Source organism: Pongo pygmaeus, chromosome 1 (assembly GCF_028885625.2).
Source record: "Pongo pygmaeus isolate AG05252 chromosome 1, NHGRI_mPonPyg2-v2.0_pri, whole genome shotgun sequence".
NCBI lineage: Eukaryota > Metazoa > Chordata > Mammalia > Primates > Hominidae > Pongo > Pongo pygmaeus.
This window is the reverse complement of record NC_072373.2, coordinates 222,165,946-222,186,887: the sequence shown is the minus strand read 5'-3', so window position 1 is coordinate 222,186,887 and position 20,942 is coordinate 222,165,946. Positions and strand designations below refer to the sequence as shown.

At 49.3% G+C, this 20,942-nt stretch overlaps 1 protein-coding gene across 7 annotated transcripts in view; it reads right to left on the bottom strand.

Moving 5' to 3' along the window:
• Window positions 1–20,942, bottom strand: part of SLC2A5 (solute carrier family 2 member 5) — a 47,809-nt gene that overhangs the window by 17,719 nt on the left and 9,148 nt on the right. For 2 of the 7 annotated variants that reach the window (XM_054440624.2, XM_063668175.1), the window contains exons 2-4: window positions 13,329–13,419; window positions 2,448–2,546; window positions 1,744–1,904 (exon numbers count right to left, since the gene is read on the bottom strand). In XM_054440624.2, coding sequence (XP_054296599.1) covers window positions 1,744–1,904; window positions 2,448–2,546; window positions 13,329–13,361 — 293 coding nt within the window. In that variant the 5' untranslated portion in view covers window positions 13,362–13,419. Of the gene's footprint in view, window positions 1–1,743; window positions 1,905–2,447; window positions 2,547–13,328; window positions 13,420–14,278; window positions 14,486–15,490; window positions 15,683–16,009; window positions 16,244–20,942 lie in introns of those variants that run through there. The other 5 variants (XM_054440632.2, XM_054440651.2, XM_054440642.2 and 2 more) reach the window with 5 other exon arrangements.

Here is a 20,942-nt window from a genome sequence, read left to right as displayed (position 1 = left end):
GATCACTTGAGGCCAGGAGTTTGAGACCAGCCTGGCCAATATGGTGAAACCCTGTCTCTACTAAAAATACAAAAATTAGCTGCGCGTGGTGGCAGACACCTGTAATCCCAGCTACTTGGGAAGCTGAGGCAGGAGAATGGCTTGAACCCAGGAGGTGGAGGTTGCAGTGAGCCAAGATCACACCACTGCACTCCAGCCTGGGCGTCAGAGCAAGACTCTACCTCAAAAAATAAAGAAATAAATAACACCCACAAATACTTAAGAAAATGGCAAATAGCCAAATAGTGTTTATCAGACTCCTAAGTAGACAGCTCAATTAGCAACCTTCAGCTCCATCTGTGGGCCAAACGGCGTGCTCTTAACTCAAGAAGTGTCCGGCACGTCTGATTCTGACTGGAGGGATGTTCTGCTCCATGAGGGCCCACAGGGAAAACTGTGGGTTCAACATTAACCTCTCAAGAGGATGTTAGATCCCAAAGCTGCAGTGGTGTTTTTTGTTTGTTTGTTTGTTTTTTGAGACGGAGTCTCGCCCTTGTTGCCCAGGCTGGAGTGCGATGGTGTGATCTTAGCTCACTGCAACCTCCACTTCCCAGGCTCAAGCAATTCTCCGGCCTCAGCCTCCCAAGTAGGGGGGTTACAGGCGCCCACCACCATGCCCGGCCAATTTTTGTATTTTTAGTAGAGACGGAGTTTCACCATATTGGCCAGGCTGGTCTCCAACTCCTGACCTCAGGTGATCCGCCTGCCTCGGCCACCCAAAGTGTTGGGATTACAGACGTGAGCCACCGCGCCCAGCTGGGTGTTTTTATTCTCAGATTCTTTTCTTGAAATACTGGAGGAGGAGTCAGAGTCTGGGTTACTCTGGGCTCACTAGATCTGTGACCTCACTCAGCCCCATGTGTTCCTCATCCCTAGAGGGGTTGGACAAGGGGACCTCTAAAATTCTGTTTCTAACTAGGTCTTCCACAATGTCCATGGAATTTACATGGGGGAGCGTGACATCTTAAGGACACTTTTTTGGAATAAAATATGGCATTTCTAATGTTTCTAGAAATAGGGGCAAAGATGCAGTCCTGACCCCTTTGTTCACGAGGCTGTTGTCACAAGAGCGATGTCCTAGATGACGCCGTGGGGGCAAAAGGGCAGTATGAGCCGAAGCAAGTCCTGGGTCTCCACAAGCACACACGGCTCCTTCCGGGTCTGCCCGAGAGCCTGTAGATCCCTGGCCACTCCTGCTTCTAACCCCTGAGACCCTGCCTAGGTCCCCAAACACTGTCAATGTCTGGTCTTCTTTTCTGACCCCATTAGAAAATTAAAATGACCGGCCAGGAGCAGTGGCTCACGCCTGTAATCCCAGCACTCTGGGGGGCTGAGGCGGGTGGGTCACCTGAGGTCAGGAGTTTGAAACCAGCTTGACCAACATGGTGAAACTCCGTCTCTACTAAAAATACATTAGCCGGGTATGGTGGTATACACCTGTGATCCCAGGATCAGGAGGCTGAGGCAGGAGAATCGCTTGAACCTGGGAGGCGGAGGTTGCGGTGAGCCAAGATCGCGCCACTGCATTCCAGCCTGGCTGACAGAGCAAGACTCCGTCTCAAAAATTTAAAAAAAAAAAAAAAGAAAAAGAAAAGAAAAATGACCACAGTGGTTATTATCTTAGTCTCATGGTAAGGATTTCAGTTTGAGGCCTATATTTTAGCTCTGATGGGAGTCTATGAGTTTCAGGGAGTTAAAAATTACCTGCCAAATTTATTCACCAAGGGGCCGACCAGGAGGGATCCGATAAACCCTCCAAACGGAAACATGGACACGGTTACAGACCACAGCAACGTCAAGGGGAAGTCTTCCATGAATTCACCGGTCCTGCCATAGTAAGTCTCATTGTAAAATTGTTGCATGAGCTAGGAGAAAAAGCAAAACAGAACACCAAAATAACTTGATCCGGTTTTGCAAGAAGAACATTAGCTGTTAGGACACCCAACGAAATAACCTGGGCACACAGAGGCCAACCTTATTAACCAGGGGGTGATGGGAGGCAGGACAGAGCTTCATGAGCAGTGAGAAGGGTGGGCACCCACCGGGAGGGCTGGGAAGCCTCTGAGCAGCAAACTACCCTGGGTATTTCTCAGCCAGCAAGGGATGACTCCAATTTCCCAATCAGTTGGGAGACCTCTGGCCCCTCTGGATTCCCTCTAAACGGCAAGGCCACAGAAGATCTGAGCCCCCTCCTGGAGCCCGGCCCACTGTGTGTCCATCCAGACCAGGCTCATCCCAAGAGCCCTGTGTCTGCGAGTTCCCTCGGGTCTGTGCTGTGTCCGGAGGGTGTTTGCCTCTCCCTTTGCTTCAGGACCCACTGCGTGAACAGCCCCAGGCCGGCCATTCCCACCCAGGCAATGGGCTGCTCCAAATGCCCTCCCCACATCTTGCTCACCACAGTGACCTACCAGTGCTGGGGAGTTGACAGCAGCCACGTTGTACCCATACTGGAAGGATGACCCAAAGGCAGCTATCAGGGTTGCCAAGGCAAGCACAAGCGTCAGCCTCTGCAGAGATCACAGCTTAGGTCAGGCGGCAGCCCCAGGGTTCCAGGGCCCTCCCGCTTTACTTCGGTTTCGTAGAAAGATGTAACAGAATCTGAAGACTACTCCATTCCTTGAAACCTACCCTCAACCCACCTTGGGTTACAACAGGCTTTCTCAACCACGGCACTTTTGACACTTGGGGTCTGATAATTCTTTGTTATGGGGGCTGTCCTGAGCACAGCAGGATGTTTACAGCATCCTGTAAACATGGTGCCACTAGCACCCCTCTCCCCAGCTGCAACAACCCAAATGTCTTCCAACATTGTTAACTGTCCCCCGGTGGGGATGTGCTCCTGAGAACCACTGGATCAGAGAGAAGCTGAAACCTACTTCTCTAACACTGCAGCTACTGCAGCTGATGTCTGAATTGCTCCTGTGACATTCCTGCCACGTGGGGCATTTGCCAACTGTAGCAAATGTGCTCTTGCACCATCTCAAACATAAACTCCCAGAAAATCAAAGAGAAAAAAAGAAATTTTTAGCTATTTCGGGCCACTGAAAATTTCCTTTCAGACAATCTTTAATGACAAGAGGAAATTCATTAGTAATGAAGAGCGGGAGACAGACATGGAAAGAGCTGTGGGCTTAAAATCTACAGGCCTCAGTTTTGAATCTACCCGTTGCCACTTTTCAGCTTAATTTCTAGGATCTTCAGTTTCTTCATCTCTGAAATGAGGACAATCACACTCCCTCGCAGTGTTTGTCAGGATTAATTATGACCATGTCTAGCTGCAGAGGTGAATCTGCTGTCAGAGAGAGCTTGGGATGCTGCTCTCTGACTTGCCATCAAAGGACCTTCTTCCATCTACTCTGATGGACAGCCGCCTTTCTTTTTTTTTTTTTTTATTATTTGAGACGGAGTCTCTTTCTGTCACCCAGGCTGGAGTGCAGTGGCGCGATCTCAGCTCACTGCAAGCTCTGCCTCCCAGGTTCACACCATTCTCCTGCCTCAGCCTCCCAAATAGCTGGGACTACAGGCACCCGCCACCACGCCCGGCTACTTTTTTGTATTTTTTAGTAGAGACAGGGTTTTACCGTGTTAGCCAGGATGGTCTCAATCTCCTGACCTCGGGATCTGCCCGCCTCGGCCTCCCAAAGTACTGGGATTACAGGCGTGAGCCACCACGCCTGGCCAGAGAGCCCCCTTTCACAGGTGACACAGGTTCATGCTCGGCCCTCCAGTGACAAGATGAGCACTATCCCACTGAATCTAAATCTACAGAGAATCTTTTTTTTTTTTTTTTTTTTCTGAGACAGAGTCTTGCTTTCTTGCCCTGGCTGGAGTGCTGTGGTGCTATCATAGCTCACTGCAACCTCAACCTCCCGGGCTCAAGTGATCCTCCCACCTCAGCCTCCCGAGTAGCTGGGACTACAGGTGCATGCCATCATGCCTGGCTAATTAAAAATATATATTTTTATAGAGACAGGGGTCTCATTATATTGTCCAAGCTGGTCTCAAACTCCTGGGCTCAAGTGATCCTCCTGCCTCAGCCTCCCAAAATGCTGGGATTGTAGGCATGAGCCACTGTGCCCGGCCTAAAGAGGATGTCTTGAGAGAGGTAAGTGAGGAGCCAGATAGGGAGAGAAACAATGATCATTCCTGCCTTGTCATGGGGCCCCAGATGGGGTGGAGTAAACCTGTGAAGAGCAGCACCTGCCAGGAGCCCTGGTGAAGAGCAAAAACACACCACACACACACACTACACACATACAATACACACACACTACACACACACATACACACACTACACACACACTACACACACCACACACACAATACACACACAACACACACTACACACACTACATACTACACACACTACACTACATACACAATACATACACTACACACACGCGCCCCTCATGTACACACACAATACACACACACATGCCCCCCCACATGTACACACACTACACACACATTCCCCACATGTACACAAACACTACACACACACACGGCCCCCCACATGTACACACACTACATACACACAAGCACACACACCCCCCACATGTATACACACTACACACCCTGCACACACACCCCACACATACACACCCACACCTCACCCCCACACATATGCACACATACATACACCACACACATACCCCACACATACACCACACACATACACACCCACCTCCCACCCCCACACACATAGGCACAAATACACACACCACACACACCACATATACACACATACAGCCCACACACACCCCCCACACACACACCACATACATACAGCCTACCCCACACACACACAGCCCACTCCACACACACACATATGCACACACAATAGGCTTGGCTCACCTCCCATCTGACTCGCTCTGTGTATTCATTCATTCACTCGTCTATTCAGCCATTCAACCATTCAACATATTGGGCACCCAATGTGAACCAGCATTGCTCTAAGTGTTGGGGATATAGCGGTGAACAAACAAGACAGACAAAAATCCCTCCCCTATAGCTGTTCTACTGCTTGATTTTTTACAGACGAAGAGAGAGGGGTGGGGGTGGGGGGAAGAAAGGGAAGAAAATGTTGATTAAAAAATTATCTTCTGGGCACGATGGCTCATGTCTATAATCCCAGCACTTTGGGAGGTTGAGATGGGTAGACTACTTGAACCCAGGAGTTCTCGGCCAGCCCGGGCAACATGGTGAAACTTCGTCTCTACTAAAAATTCAAAAATTTGCTGGGCATGATGTGCACCTGTAATCCCAACTACTCAGGAGGCTGAGGTGGAAGGATCACTTGAGCACAGGAGGCAGAGGTTGCAGTGAGCTGAGATGGCACCACTGCACTCCAGCCTGGGTGACAGTGCAAGACCCTGCCTTAAAAAAAAAAAAAAAAGAAAAACTCCCTTCTATCTGAGTGTGATGGCAAACGCTTGTAATCCCAGCACTTTGAGAAGCTAAGGTAGGAGGATCACTTGAGCCCAGGAGTCTGAGACCAGATTGGGCAACATAGGGAGATCCTGTCTCTACCAAAAAAAATTAAAAATTAGCTGGGTGTGGTGGCACACGCCTGTGGTCCCAGCTACTCAGGAGGCTGAGGTGGGAGGATCGCTTGAGCCCAGGGATTCAAGGCTGCAGTGAGCTATGGTTGCACCACTGCACTCCAGCCTGGGCCACAAAATTAGACCCTATCTCAGAAAAAAAAAAAAAAAAATTCTTTTCTAATTCTCTTCTCAGTAAGACGAAACTGCAATCAGCTTCATTCATACAGCCAAGTGCAGCTCTTGACCACTCCCTCAGTCTGATGAGTGCCCTAAGGTTTGAAGTCCTTTGGGGTCAGGGGTGGGGTTCTGGCCAGCAGCACAGTCAACAAGCACAGCCCAGCTGGTGGAGCTGGCTGGTTCCCAGGGCTCATGCCCCAGAGTTGGGGGTTCTGCCAGGCACCATGGATAGCCAGCTCCCTGACTGCTTTGATGAGATCCCAGCAAAAATGATCAGAGAGACTATAGATGAGCGATCAGAGCGACTAAATTATCAGGCTACAGAGTCTCTGAGCATAGAGCATTCAATTCACCCTCCATTCTTTCACTGCCTCCCTGAATTCAAGCCACAGGCACATTCTGTGGGCGCAGTAGAAATCACGGCTCACTCTCCTGGGAGTAGCAAAGTTATTCTGGGTGGGTTCTCGCTAACCCTGCTGGTCCAACTACCTTCATTAAACAAATATGCATGGCCAGCTAACCGGACTCCAGGAAGCACAGTACCCTCGGGTAAGCAAGACAGCTGCCCCCAGCAGACTATTGTCAATGGTAAAGACACACATTAAGAAACTACATGAGAATGTAATAAACTGTAACTGTAGTAAGTACTAAGAAGAAAAACACAGGAAGGGTTAAAAAGAGAGGTCTGGGGAGCAACATTTCAGCTGAGGAGAGAAGGGAGAAGAGACTGATTCAGAGAAAGGGAACAGCATGTGGGAAGGCCTGAGGCAGGCGGAGCTCAGAACCTTTGAGCATCTGGAATTTGGCTAGTATGGCTGGAGTGTGGGGAAAGGAGGGCAAACCGGGGTGAGGGCCACAGAAAAGACTGGGTGTTCACTGCATATTCACTCCATCTGTTCCCTCCATGTGCTCGGTAGCCGAGGAGTGGGATGGAAGGATTTGAACTTTTAAAAAATTACTCCAGGCTGGGCACAGTGGCTCATGCCTGTAATCCCAGCAGTTTGGGAGGCAAGGCGGGAGGATCACTTGAGATCAGGAGTTTGAGACCAGCTTGAGCAACATGGTGAAACCCCATCTGTACTAAAAATACAAAAATAAGCCAGGCGTGGTGGCATATGCCTGTAGTCCCAGCTACTAGGGAGGCTAAGGCAGGAGAATCGCTTGAACCCAGGAGATGGAGGTTGCAGTGAGCCGAGATCACGCCATTGCACTCCAGTCTGGGAAACAGAGCAAGACTCTGTCTCAAAAAATAAATAACTAACAAATAAAAGAATTACTCCAGCTGCTACGTGACCAAGGAGCAGGTTACTGCAGAGGCCAGCAGACAGCAGATGGGCACTTGGGTAATGGAAAGGGCCACGGTAGGGGTTAAAAGTACCAGCTTTGAGGACTATTGAGGACGCAAATTAAAAAGACTTGATATCCCATGAGGCAAATGCAAATAAAAATCAGCATGAGATACCACTTCTCCCCCTGTGAGTTCAACTTTTTCAGATTCCACATGTGAGATCATGCGGTGTGTGTCTTCCCATGCCTGGCTTATTTCACTTTGGTGATAAATTGTATACTTTTACATATTAATATGTACTTTGTGTGTGTGTGTAGAGATAGAGTCTCACTTTGTTGCCCAGGCTGGTATCAATCCTCCTGCCTCAGCCTCCCAAAGTGCTGGTATTACAGGTGTGAGCTGCCATGCCCAGCCTGTATACTTTATTTATTTAAATTTTTGTTGTTATTGTTTTGAGACAGAGTCTTGCTCTGTCACCCAGGCTGGAGTGCAGTGGCACAATCTCAGCTCACTGTAGCCTCCACCTCCTCGGTTCAAGTGATTCTCCTGCCTCAGCCTCCCGGATAGCTAGGATTACAGGTGCATGCCACCACGCCTGGCTAATTTTTGTATTTTTAGTAGAGACGGGGTTTCACCATGTTGGTCAGGCTGGTCTCAAACTCCTGACCTCAAATGATCCACCTGCCTTGGCCTCCTGGAGTGCTGGGATTACAGGTGTGAGCCACCACACCAGGCTATTATTTACATTTTTTATAGAGACAGGGTCTTGCTATGTTGCCCAAGCTAGTCTTGAACTCCTGGTCTCAAGCAATCCTCTCGCCTCAGCCTCCCAAAGTGTTGGTTTTATAAGTGTGAGCCACAGTGCCAGCCTGGGCCTGTGTACTTTAGAGGGGTGAAATTGTATGGTATTGAGTTATATTCTCAATAAAGATGCAGTACTACATTTTAAAAGGCACATAGTAGAAAGAAGGCTTAAGCCCTCTTTCTGTTTTTGCTTTCCAGGAGGGAGAACAAAAAGAATTTGGTACTGGGCTGGATTAGGGCATAAGGAAAAGGGAAGGGCTGAAGAGGATGTGCGGGTCTCTGGCCAGCTTGTTAAAAGGAGAAGCCCCAGTGACCCCCAGCCATGATCGGGAGGGGCTCTCCTTAGAGGCTAAGGAGGTTGCCATGACTCTGAGCTGTGCTTCAGGGAGAAACCAGAAACCACATTCCTCATGCTGTCAGTAAACCAGCTTCCTGCCTTTCATAATACAGAGAACATTTTGAGACTTTAGTAATAACGACCACCCCAAGAAAGAAAAGAAACTTTTTGGGGGATGTGCACCCCTTTAAATGACCGGTCCAGCAAAGCACTGAAATACAGCAGCAGTCACATCTTCTTCCCACGTGAGCTAAGTCATCTGCCTGCTACGTGGACTCTACACTGAGTGTTGCCACCAAGTAGCAGTAAATTAGCCTAACAATGCCATACACCAGACACCATAACGCATACTCTACAGTTAACAACGTAGGCCAGGCGCGGTGGCTCACGCCTGTGATCCCAGCACTTTGGTGGGAGGCCGAGGTGGGCGCATCATGAGGTCAGGAGTTCAAGACCAGCCTGGACAACATGGTGAAACCTCGTCTCTACTAAAAATACAAAAGTTAGCCGGGCATGGTGGCACACTTCTGTAATCCCAGCTACTCGGGAGGCTGAGGCAGCAGAATTGCTTGAACCCGGGAGGTGGAGGTTGCAGTGAGCCGAGATCACACCACTGCACTCCAGCCTGGGCGACAAGAGCAAGATTTTGTCTCAAAAAAAAAAAAAAAAAAAAATATATATATATATATATATATAAAAATATATATATGGCCTATCACTAAATCAATGTCATTTCTCTAAACTAGTGAGAATTCCTAACAAACACCGTTTGTAATTAATCACTCCTCTCCTGATTCGTCCTTTTTTCTTTAAAAACTTGAACCTCTCCTATGCTCTCCAAAGTACTTCCCAGTGTTTCCTAGGGCACAGTTCTCAACCTTGGCCCCAGTACACTCTCTACATTCATTTCGCTTCAGTTTCTTTTTTTAGGTTGACAGTCCTCAAGGCTGACAGGGTGCGATTCAAGGTCACTGGGAAGGAAGCCCAAACCACCTCCCTTAGAAATCCATCCTGAAGTTTTTGTTGTCAGAGAGACCTTTCAGTTCAAAACTTTTCCTTGTTAGGAATCTCCAGTCAGAATGCAAACACCCCGGAGTAGTTAGCGCTCATGGAGGATCAGTACTTCAAACTACATCACTTTATCACACTGTTGAACTCAGTTTCACAAACAGGTAGTGGGAGGTGCAGGGAGAGATGAGCATCGTCAGCCGCTGTGGTGGTTTGGAGCACAGCTTCTGGAGCCCAGGAGTGTGGGATCGAAGCCTGGCCCTGCTGGGCTGTGTGGCCTTGGGCAACTCCCTGAGCTTCTCAGTTCCTTCACCTTTAGAATGGGGATAATGGGCCTGGCCTGGTGGTCCATGCCTGTAATCCCAGCACTTTGGGAGGCCGAGGCAGGAGGATGGTTTGAGCCCAGGAGTTTGAGACCAGCCTGGGCAACATAGTGAGACCTCGTCTCTGCAAAAAAATTTAAAAACAAGGCAGGAGTATCGCTTGAGCCCAGGAGGCTGCAATGAGCCATGATTGTGCCACTGTATTCCTGCCTGGGTGATAGAGCCAGACCCTGCCTCAAAAAAAAAAATGTTTTTTTAAGGATAATCATACCACCACAGGAATAAATGAGTTCACTGGTATAGAACGCCTAGGACCATGCCTGGTCTGTAGCAGGTGTGACAAGTGTGTTAATTAATTAATCTATTAATTACAAATGAATATCAGTGAGGACCCGGAGAGCACAGAGGGGTGTTAGTTGCTCTAGGATACTCAACTAGTTGCTGGTGGAGCCACTCCACAAAAATGTGTCTTTATTTTCCAAAGCACTTTGGCATCTTTTTATTGAGGTAGGGAACTATATTCAACAATCCTTGGTTTTTTTTGAGACAGAGTCTCACTCTGGCTGGAGTCACCCAGGCTGGAGTGCAGTGGCACTATCTCTGCTCACTGCAACCTCTACCTCCCAGGCTCAGGCGATCCTCCCACCTCAGCCTCTAGAGCAGCTGGGACTACAGGCGCAGTCACCATGCCCAGCTAATTTTTGTATATTTTGTAGAGACCAAGTTTCGCCATGTTGCCCAGGCTGGTCCCAAACTTGTGGGCTCAAGCAATCCACTTGCCTCGGCCTCCCAAACTGATGGGATTACAGGCCAGAGCCACTGCACCTGGCCCTCACTTCTTATGTAGTTGTAAAATACCTTGTTGTACCTTTTTTTTTTTCCTAATCCATTTTATTTTTTTTCTTTCAGACCAAGAGTCTTTTTTTCCTGGTAGAAAGTCCTTGGTGCACATCTGATAGATGTCAGTGTTTGCCCTCTACATAGGAGAAAAGCAGGGCTGAGTGCAGTGGCTCAGGCCTACAATCCCAGCGCTTTGGGAGGCTGAGGCAGAAGGCACACTTGAGCCCAGTAGCCCAAGACCAGCCTGGGTATAGTGAGACCCCGTCTCTTCAAAATATTTAAAAATTAGCCAAGCATGGTGCTACATGCCTGTAGTCCCAGATACTCAGGAGGCTGAGGTGGCAGGATTGCTGGAGCCCCGGACTTCAAGGCCGCAGTGAGCTATGATCCCACCATTGCACTCTGGCCTGGCCAACAGAGTAAGACCCTGTCTCAAAATTAAAAAAAAAAAAAAAAAAAGAAAAAAGAAAGAAAAAGAAGAGAAAAGGCCAGTGAGGCCACTGCCACACAACCACTGAGGGGCAGGGAGCTGGCTCCACACTGCCAGACGCCCTCCTCCCCAGACCGCGCAGCCTCTGTAGCCTTCGCCTGCCCCCGCATTTCTCTTTGGCTCCTACATCCCCTCTCGGCTGCACTTAATGATTTCCCAGATTCTTACAGACTATTGGAATCGCTTCCTTCAGAGTGTTTTGGGAAGCCCAGCACGCCCTGGCTTTCTCCCCGAGGGGCAGGCTGCTCTCAGGAGCCGGAAGCCCATCTCCACCTTCATCCTTCTGGCCCAGAGGAGGCTTCCTTCCCTGGAGGGCTGAGGCAGCGGGCAGCTGGGTCAGCCCACGCCTCTCGCATGTGGCCATCTGAATCATTTCCTTTCGCAATGTGTTACTCAGTTTCAGGGCCTGCCACGGGGGGGGGGGGGGGTTTCCATTCCTTTCTGCAGCTGCACTTGGTGGACGTGGGGAACGTGGCAGTTGTGCCTTTCTCTGGACAGCAGAGGACCTTCCTGACCCCCAAACACCTAAGTCCTTGTCACCTCTGTTTCTTTTCTATAAAATAGAGGTGATGACACTTGATTTGTCTAACACTTTCTTAGTTGTGAGACAAACAAGATGACCCAAGCGAAGGGGCTGAGTAGACTCCAAAGCAGTGCGTCTCAGTTGAGGGCTTCTGCCCTCTCGGGGACATTGGTTGTCACTCCTGGGGGAGGGTGCTACTGCATCTAGAAGGTAGAGCCAGGGATGCTGCTAAACATCTTATAACACACAAGACAGCCCCTACAACAAAGCATTAGCCAGAGCCAAATGGCAATCACGCGGAAGTGGAGAAACCAGCCTAAAGAATGATTGAAAAGTAGTAACATTTACGATGGCCGGGCGCAGTGGTTCACACCTGTAACCCCAGCACTTTGGGAGGCCGAGGCGGGCAGATCACCTGAGGTCAGGAGTTCTAGACCAGCCTGGCCAACATGGTGAAACCCCGTCTCTACTAAAAATACAAAAATTAGCCGGGTGTGATGGTGCATGCCTGTAATCCCAGCTACTCAGGAGGCTGAGGTGGGAGGAGCACTTGAGCCCAGGAGGTGGAGGTTGCGGTGAACCTTGATCGCACCACTGTACTCCAGCCTGGGTGACAGAGCAAGACTCTGTGTCGGAAAAAAAAAAAAAAAAAAAAAAAAGAGAGAGAGAGAGAGAGAGAAAGAAAAGTAGTAACATTTACAGGGAACTCACTCTGTGCCAGGTACTTTACATGCATTGTCTCATTTAATTGCTCCAGCACCCTATGAGGTGGTATGGTTATTCCTCCCATTTTACAAATGAGAAAACTGAGGCACTGAAGAGTTAAAGAACTTGCCCAAGTCCCACAGCTAGAATAGGATGGAGCAGGAATGAATCCTGGGGGCTTCTACTTCCCAGGCCCACTCTTTTTTTTTTTTTTTTGAGATGAAGTTTCGTTCTTGTTGACCAGGCTGGAGTGCAATGGCGTGATCTCAGCTCATTGCAGCCTCTGCTTCCCGGGTTCAAGTGATTCTCCTGCCTCAGCCTCCTGAGTAGCTGGAATTACAGACGCCTGCCACCACGCCTGGCTAATTTTTGTATTTTTAGTAGAGACGGGGTTTCACCATGTTGGCCAGGCTGGTCTCGAACTGCTGACCTCAGGTGATCCACTCGCCTCAGCCTCCCAAGACCCACTCTTAATCTATGTGCTATAGAGCATGTTTCCAGTCTGCCTATGGTGAGGGTCTCACATCCATGCCTGAACAAATGCTGTTTTGGAAAAATGTGCACTACCCTTCCTCCACTCCAAATATAAGCAGATGCTATTGTGATGAATAAATGCAAATTCTTATAAAGTGTTAATAAGTCAGTGTTACTTTTCTGACATTATGCATTTTCCCCAATCAAGGGAATCTAGAAAGTAAACTGCAATTATGTTGCGGGAGTCCATGAAAATCTTTCCTCTCTAAAACAAGGGAGCCTCAGTATCTAAAAGGCAGGAAACCTACGTGACAGATCTGAACTAAATTCAAATCAAGCAACGCCTTTTCTGAGTTTATCTTGCTTTCAGGCAGCTCAGCTATGTTACTTGCTGAAAAAATTAACTGCCCTGAAGCCAAAAGCAAAACGAAAGCAGGGCGAAACATCTCACCAACCATGGAAGGACTTTGCAGCTAACATGTTTGGTTCAAGTTGGGACAAATGAATCCTTTAGGTCTCTTCCATTCAGTTACAGATCCTGCTTTTAAAGGCTGTTCCAGTAGAATGATTTTCACAGAGCACTTGTCTCTAAACCTCTCTCCTCCCTATAAAAGACCACCTGCTGGACAAGACGTTCCCCCTCTCCCCACCATGATCCCTCCCAACACAGAGTTCCCTCTGCAACACCAGGAGCCCCCCAGCGACTCTCCAGGAAGGCTGAACAGGCCCTGGCAGCCAAGCCTGCTCTTGGCCCCCTTCCCTGAGCAACACACTCACCCCTTCCTTCATGCTCTGATCCTGTTGCTCCATGCTTGCTCTGGAAGGGCAGAGTGCCGCTCACCTCCTTTTAGCCAAAGTAACGCGTGCACTGAATGGAGAGAGAAGACATTCTGGGTGCACTTTGGCCACGCCAAATAACAGCCAATAGCATTTTTATAGCCAGATTAAGTCAGAATAACCCTTTCAGGAACCTGGTCTTCCTTTCACTTCTGCTTTTAAATGAAACGTCTGGGGTTTGGCTAAGTAAGTGGGTGCCCCCTGGGGACTGCAGGCCCAGCATTGTCCTGATGGAACAGTCTGCGGTATTTCCCCATTGCTAAAGTCTCTACCCGTCAGGCTCATGGTGAATGACTGGAAGGGTTATTTCTGTCAGGAACACGTGGCAAACAACAGCTGTCCTCCACCCTACATGACACCAGGTAATACGAGGGCAACAGATTGGGCCACTAGAGACCTCATAGATGCTGTCCCTGCCAGGAAAACTACAGTCAAGTGTCTCTTGGTAGAGAGTCAGTTTTACCCAAGTCACCGTGTAATACTGTTTGGGGAAAGTTTCTCATTTTCTGTTTTTTTTTTTTTTTGAGACGGAGTTTCGCTCTTGCGCCAGGCTGGAGTGCAGTAGCATGATCTCAGCTCACTACAACCTCCGCCTCCCAAGTTCAAGCGATTCTCCTGCTTCCACCTCCTGAGTAGCTGGGATTACAGGTGTGCACTGCCACGCTCGGCTAATTTTTGTATTTTTAGTAGACACAGGGTTTTGCCGTGTTGGCCAGGCTGGTCTCGAACTCCTGACCTCAAGTCATCCACTCTCCTTGGCCTCCCAAAGTGCTGGGATTACAGGTGTGAGCCATTGCGTCCGGCCTCTTATTTTCCATTTTAAGGAGCTCAGAATGACCTAGAGATGTTACTTTCTGTGTATTCATCACTACTGGGAAGGTGGTAAATACCTCAAATCCCTTTCCAGGCAGGGCAGGGAAAGTGAGTCACACCTGCTGGTCCAGGTCTGGCCATCTCAAGGCCAGGCCACTGTCAGTCCCCCGTGTTTGGCACTCATTCAGCTGTCACACGGCACGCCAGGGCAAGTGGCCAAAATCCAAAGTCTCACAAGTCCCGCAGGTTTTCATCTTTACAGGACATACTCCCAGTTCTATTTGCTGTGGCGTAAATCCAGTTACTTTAGTGATTGATTCCGAATCTCATGCATCTTTAAACAAGCAGAGACTGGGAGCCTGTGTTAGGCACTGTTCCTCGCATTAGCAGCAAATCCCCAGGGTTGCTCAGGGTGGGAGACTGTGAGAAGCCTATCAGCGTGGCCGTCTGTGTGTGTGTGTTGGGGGGTCAGCGGGGGGGGGGGTCCCTATTCACAAGGGAGAACTCAGCATTCCCTTTCACCAGCTTCACTGCCTGTCTTTTTCTTCTGCGTACCACTGTCCTAGCACACTGACTTGTGACTAACGCATAGCAAGACCAGAGGTTTCCAATTATTTCAAAGATCTAGAAAAAGTTTCCAAAGAAAATGCACTTTAATTGCAGGGATAGGGTGGGGAGAGGAAATCAACGATGGGGGAGTGAGGAGACGCGTACAGGTGCGCAATCCAACAAAAAGAAGCATCCGGCCGGGTGCGGTGGCTCACGACTGTAATCCCAGCACCTGGGGAAGCCAAGGTGGGTGGATCACCTGAGGTCAGGAGTTCAAGACCAGCCTGACCAACATGGTGAAACCCCGTCTTTACTAAAAATACAAAAATTAGCCAGGCATGGTGGCAGACGCCTGTAATCCCAGCTACTTGGGAGGCTGAGGCAGGAGAATAGCTGGAACCCGGGAGGCGGAGGTTGCTGTGCACCTAGATCACACCACTGCACTCCAGCCTGGGCGACAAAGTGAGACTCATCTCCGTCCCCCACCCTCCCAGCAAAAATAATCGTCCAAAGTTTGTAGTCATCAGTCATGTCAAGTGCATGACACCTGCTTCTATCTAGGCCCAGATCTTCCACTTCTCCCTGCCTTTGGGCGAGGGGGTAACTAAAAACGGGGGTTGCTGCGGGGGACGCGGACATTCCCAGTCCCCGCCTTGACGGCCCGGCCTGGGGAAGCGGGGACAGTGAGCCAGGCCCTCAGGGCCACAGGGGATCATCTCGGGAGCTGCGGGCCGCAGTACCTGGTTCTTGCCAGTGACAGGGCGTCGCAAGCACAGCCATGGCGTCACCAACGCTCGACCCGTGCTTCTGCTCTGGAGGGAGCCGAGCGCGGGGAGGAGGGCGTGGCGGGAGGCCGTCATGACGCCAGGCTGCGGGCCGCTCAGCCAGTCCCTCTGCCTGGTGGGCCTGCGGGCTCCGGGTGGGTCTTGTCCCTGCCCAGGACCCCTCTGCCTCAGCCCGGATCCCCCTCGGCCTCTGCCTCAGCCCGGATCCCCCTCGGCCTCTGCCTCAGCCCGGATCCCCCCTCGGCTTCTGCCTCAGCCCGGATCCCCCCTCGGCTTCTGCCTCAGCCCGGATCCCCCTCGGCTTCTGCCTCAGCCCGGATCCCCCTCGGCTTCTGCCTCAGCCCGGATCCCCCCTCGGCTTCTGCCTCAGCCCGGGTCCCCCTCAGCCTCGGTCCCCCTCTGCCTCAGCCCAGATCCCCCCAAGCCTCAGCCCGGGTTCCCCTCCGCCTTTGCCCGAGTCGCCCTCAGCCTCACCCGGGTCCCCTTCAGCTTCTGCCCGAGTACCCCTCAGCCTCGCCCGGGTCCTCCTTCTGGCCAGGAACCCCCCAACCTTCGTGGCGGGCGGACCAGCCTCCAGGCCCCTGCCTCAGGCCGCCATTAGGCCGAGGCCTGCAGGCTCCGAGAGCAGGGCGGGGTGGGAGACTGTGAGAAGCCTGGTGGCTCAAAGATGGAGGAGGGGGATGGCGGCGGTGAGGTGGGACTGAGGGGAGGGGAGTGGTCCTGGCAGACCTGAGGCAAGAGGATTGCTTGAGCCCAGGAATTCGATCATGCCACCGCACTCCAGCCTAGGTGACAGAGCAAGACCCTGTCCCTAGAAATAAAAAAAAAATTTAAATTAAAAATTAAAGTTCCATCTGGCTGTCCAGAGGTGAACTGAAGAGGGGACAAGAGACCGCTGGATTTGGGAGTGGGGAAAAGGAGCAGTGGAAGGTCTTTGCCATAGCCCGGGTGAAAGAACAATGTGACTTGTACCAGCATGGGGATGGAGAAGACAGAAGTAGATACACTTGAGGGATATTTAGGATGGAAAATTGACAATCACTTGGTGACAGGGTGGGGGAGAGGAAATAGGAGCGTTTCTGTTACTGTTATAATAAAACACAACTAGGCCAGGTGTGGTAGCCTGTAAACCCAGCACTGTGGGAGGCTGGGGCAAGTGGATCACTTGAGGTCAGGAGTTCGAGACCAGCCTGGCCAACATGGTGAAACCCCATTTCTACTAAAAATACCAAAAAAAAAAAAAAAAAAAAAAAAAATTAGCCAGTCGTGGTGATGTGCGCCTGTAATTCCAACTACTTGGGAGGCTGAAGTAGGAGAATCGCTTGAACCCAAGAGGCGGAAGTTGCAGTGAGCTGAAATCACACCACTACACTCCAGCCTGGGTGACAGAGTGAGACTCTTGTCTCCAGAAAAAAAAAGTAAAACAGAAATAAAAGTTACCTTTCTGAATCAGAATGAAAAGCAAATGTTTTATATAAGAAAAATTTAACCAGGGCAAAATATTGAGTTAACAGCATACCACAAAGCAGGCTGGCACATCTCCGGGCTGTTCTGTGACCAGACAATGATACCAGGACTTCAGTCACTACTGGTCTCACCTCTGCTAGGAATGTTCTAGAATTTTAAAGTTTTGCCACGGGCCTCTTTTGTACAGGCTGCTAATGGCTTCTCCTCCCCATCCATAAATCCATTTGGCCAGTGCCTCTTCTGTAGTAATAGAATTGGGAGCAAGACCTGCAGCTGCCCAAAATAAAGACATTTCCCCATTGCTCTTGCAGTCAGTACAGACATAAAGTTCCGCTTAATGCAATGTATGCAAGATGCCATATGGCAGGCAGCTTCCAGAAACTTTGCTCTCTTAGCTTTGCCTCTTTCTCCATCCTGCTTCCTGGAAAGTAGATGCCACCAGCTTGGGCCTTGAGATTGAAGCCCCACAGGACAGAGCACCAAGTTAGGAGGAGCTGGGGCCCCTTACCCTGTGGAGCACCATCCCAGCTCCCCACCGACCTGACTTAGTAGGGAAGAAAAATCCTTCATTTTGTTTTCCGTCACTTGCAGCCGAAACTGTTTCTCACTGGTAAAACTATTAAATGCATGCCTGAAAATCTGTTAGGACAGAAAACAGGAAGATATTCTACCAAAGCCCCTGGTGGTGCAAATGGCAGAGTCTCTTCTGCCTCACTCAGTACATGCTTCTGTCCTGTGAGTTAGTTAGTTCATTTGCAGATGGTAAACAAGAGAATGCTGGCCGGGTGCGGTGGCTCACGCCTGTAATCCCAGCACTTTGGGAGGCCAAGGCAGGCAGATTACAGGAGTTCAAGACCAGACTGGCCAACATGGTGAAACCTGGTCTCTGTTAAAAATACAAGAATTAGCCAGGCTTGGTGGTGGGAGCCTGTAACCCCAGCTACTCAGGAGGCTGAGGCGGGAGAATCGCTTGAACCCAGGTGGCGGAGGTTGCAGTGGGCTGAGATGGAGCCACTGCACTCCAGCCTGGGTGACAGGGCAAAACTCCATCTCCAAAAATTAAAAAAAAAAAAAAAAAAAAAAGAGAATACTGTCAGTAGAATGCAGAAATTGTGTTTGCGTTCTTAGCAGCATATTCATATAATAGTTTGAGGTGGTGGTGGGGCAGAGGGGGGCAAGCATTCTCTCAACGAAAGAGCAAGGCTTAGCAACTGTAAACCAAAAAGTATCTGAGACAGGTCTCAATCAATTTAGAAGTTTATTTTGCCAAGGTTAAGGACATGCCCAGAAGAAAAAAGCAGAATCTCAGAAACAGTCTGTGGTCTGTGCCTTTCTCCAAAGATGATTTTGAGGGCTTCAATATTTAAAGAAAAGTTGGCTGGAGGGGAAAGAGGGAGAGTATGGTCATCTACATGTTACAAGAGAAAAGGTACAAGTAGAGGAATCATCAATTACATGTCTGTCTGTTGCTCAGTAAATCAGCACTTTACATAAAGTGAAGTGAACACAGAGTAGCTACTTGTGGGGATATTTAACCTTTTATCTGTCACTGTCTGCTTAGGAACAAAAGGAAAGACAGCTCCTTGCATGACTCAGCTTTCAGCTTAATTTTCTTTTTCCTTTTTGGCAGAGTGAACTGGGGTCCTGAGTTTTTTATTTTCCTTTCACACAACGAATGAAGACCTTAAAGAGAAAACGCTGCAAATTCTGCAGGGCTCTGGGCTAGTTTTGTGATTTAAAGAAGCGCTTTCTCCTGTAATCCCAGGATTTTGGGAGGCCGAGGCAAGAGGATCGCTTGAGCCCAGGAGTTCGAGACCAGCCTGGGCAACACAGTGAGACCTTATCTCTACAAATAATCAAAAATTATCCGGGTGTGGTGGTGTGCACCTGTAGTCCCAGCTACTTGAGAGGCTGAGGCAGAAGAATTGCTTGAGCCAGGAACTTCAGGCTGCAGTGAGCTGTGACTGAGCCACAGAACTCGGCTTGAGCAACAGAGTGAGATCCTGTCTCAAAAAACAAAACAAAACAAAAAAAGAAGAGCTTTCCAAGCTTTCTGTGTAGTCCTAATTAGGGAAAAGGAGTCAGGTTGGCAACACCAGGGGAAAGCAAGAAAAAGCAAATAAGCTATAAATCTGCCTTTCTTCATGGTCCAGAACAGATAAACAAAGAGGAAGCAGACGAGTTATAGGTCTGTGTTTATGTCCCAGGAAGTGTAGCCCTCCTGAGCAAATAACACACATAACTCACAAACTTCCCGCTTATCATCAAACGCCTCAATTTATCAAACATCCCGGCTGACAGAAGAAGGCAGGTTAGCTCCTGCAGCCATGGCGTAATCCATCATCCCAAGAACCATCCTATAAAATCTCCAGCAAGCCTTTGTTGCCTTGCAGTCCGCTCCTCTTCTGCTGATACCGCCCATTGCCTCCTTGCAACATATTTTTCTACTTTCTCTAATAAATCTATCTTTCTCTACCTACAACTGTCTTGGTAAATTCTTTTACTCCCGTGCCACTGGCCCAGACAGTTGTCACTCCCCTGTGACCCGTTCAATAATCTTAAAATAAATGGTGGAGTTAGGAGGACAGTTGAAGATATTTTCATATGTAATTTGTTTGTTTTAATTGATTATAGCCTGAATTGGATTTTCGATTTTTTTTTTTTTGAGACAAAGTCTCACTCTTGTCCCCCAGGCTGGAGTGCAATGGCATGATCTCAACTCACTGTAACCTCGGCCTCCCAAGTTCAAGTGATTCTCCTGCCTCAACCTCCCGAGGAGTTGGGATTACAGGCACCTGCCACCACGCCTGGCTAATTTTTGTATTTTTAGTAGAGACGGGGTTTCACCATGTTGGTCAGGCTGGTCTCGATCTCCTGATCTCAGGTGATCCACCCGCCTCGGCCTCCCAAAGTGCTGGGATTACAGGCGTGAGCCACCGCACCCGGCTTTTTTTTTTTTTTTTTTAGATGGAGTCTTGCTGTGTTGCCCAGGCTGGGGTGCAGTGGCACAATCTCGGCTCACTGCAACCTCCACCTCCCAGATTCAAGCGATTCTCCTGCCTCAGCCTCCTGAGTAACTGGAATTACAGGCGCCCACCACCACGCCTGGCTAATTTTTGTATTTTTAGTAGAGGCCGGGTTTCGCCATGTTGGCCAGGCTGGTCTAGAACTCCTGACCTCAAATGATCTGACCGTCTCGGCCTCCCAAAGTGCTGGGATTACAGGCATGAGCCACTGCACCTGGCTGGATTTTCAATTTTGATGAACAGCTCTACTAGGAGTGAAAGGCCCAAAGGCCCTAATCTGAGAAGAGAAAGCAGGAGTTCCCCCAGGCGGTGGAGATCTGCCCTAGCTGCTGTGCTTATCAAGACTGCATTTATACTTGTTTGTGTTCAGATTGTAAAACTGCATAGGATTCAAATGGTCCTTGCCAGTCCTTTCTCCCCTTAAGCCCTGTTATTTTTATGTGCCACTTGGCAGAATGTCCTGTTCTTTAGGAACATGTATATCACATGATAGCAGAAATGCCTATATGTGCCTTTGACGCACAAAACGGGGTTGTTATCAAGGTGGTGTCTATATTTGGCTTGCTTGATTGATGGGGAGAGGAAATGGCTCTTGGCCACACCCATTTATTAATCTAAAGGAAAAAACTGAGGCGAAATCCATACAAGTAGAGAGTTTATTTGGGCCAAGTTTGAGGACTGCAACCCAGGAGCATAGATTCAAGTTGCCCTGAATGTATGTTCCTACCAGCAATAGTTACAAGTGTGGTGTTTTTTTGTTTTTTTGTTTTTTTGTTTTTTTTTTGAGATGGAGTCTCACTCTTGTTGCCCAGACTAGAGTGCAGTGGCGCGATCTCGGCTCACTGCAACCTCCATCTCCCAGGTTCAAGCGATTCTTCTGCCTCAGCCTCCCTAGTAGCTGGGATTACAGACAC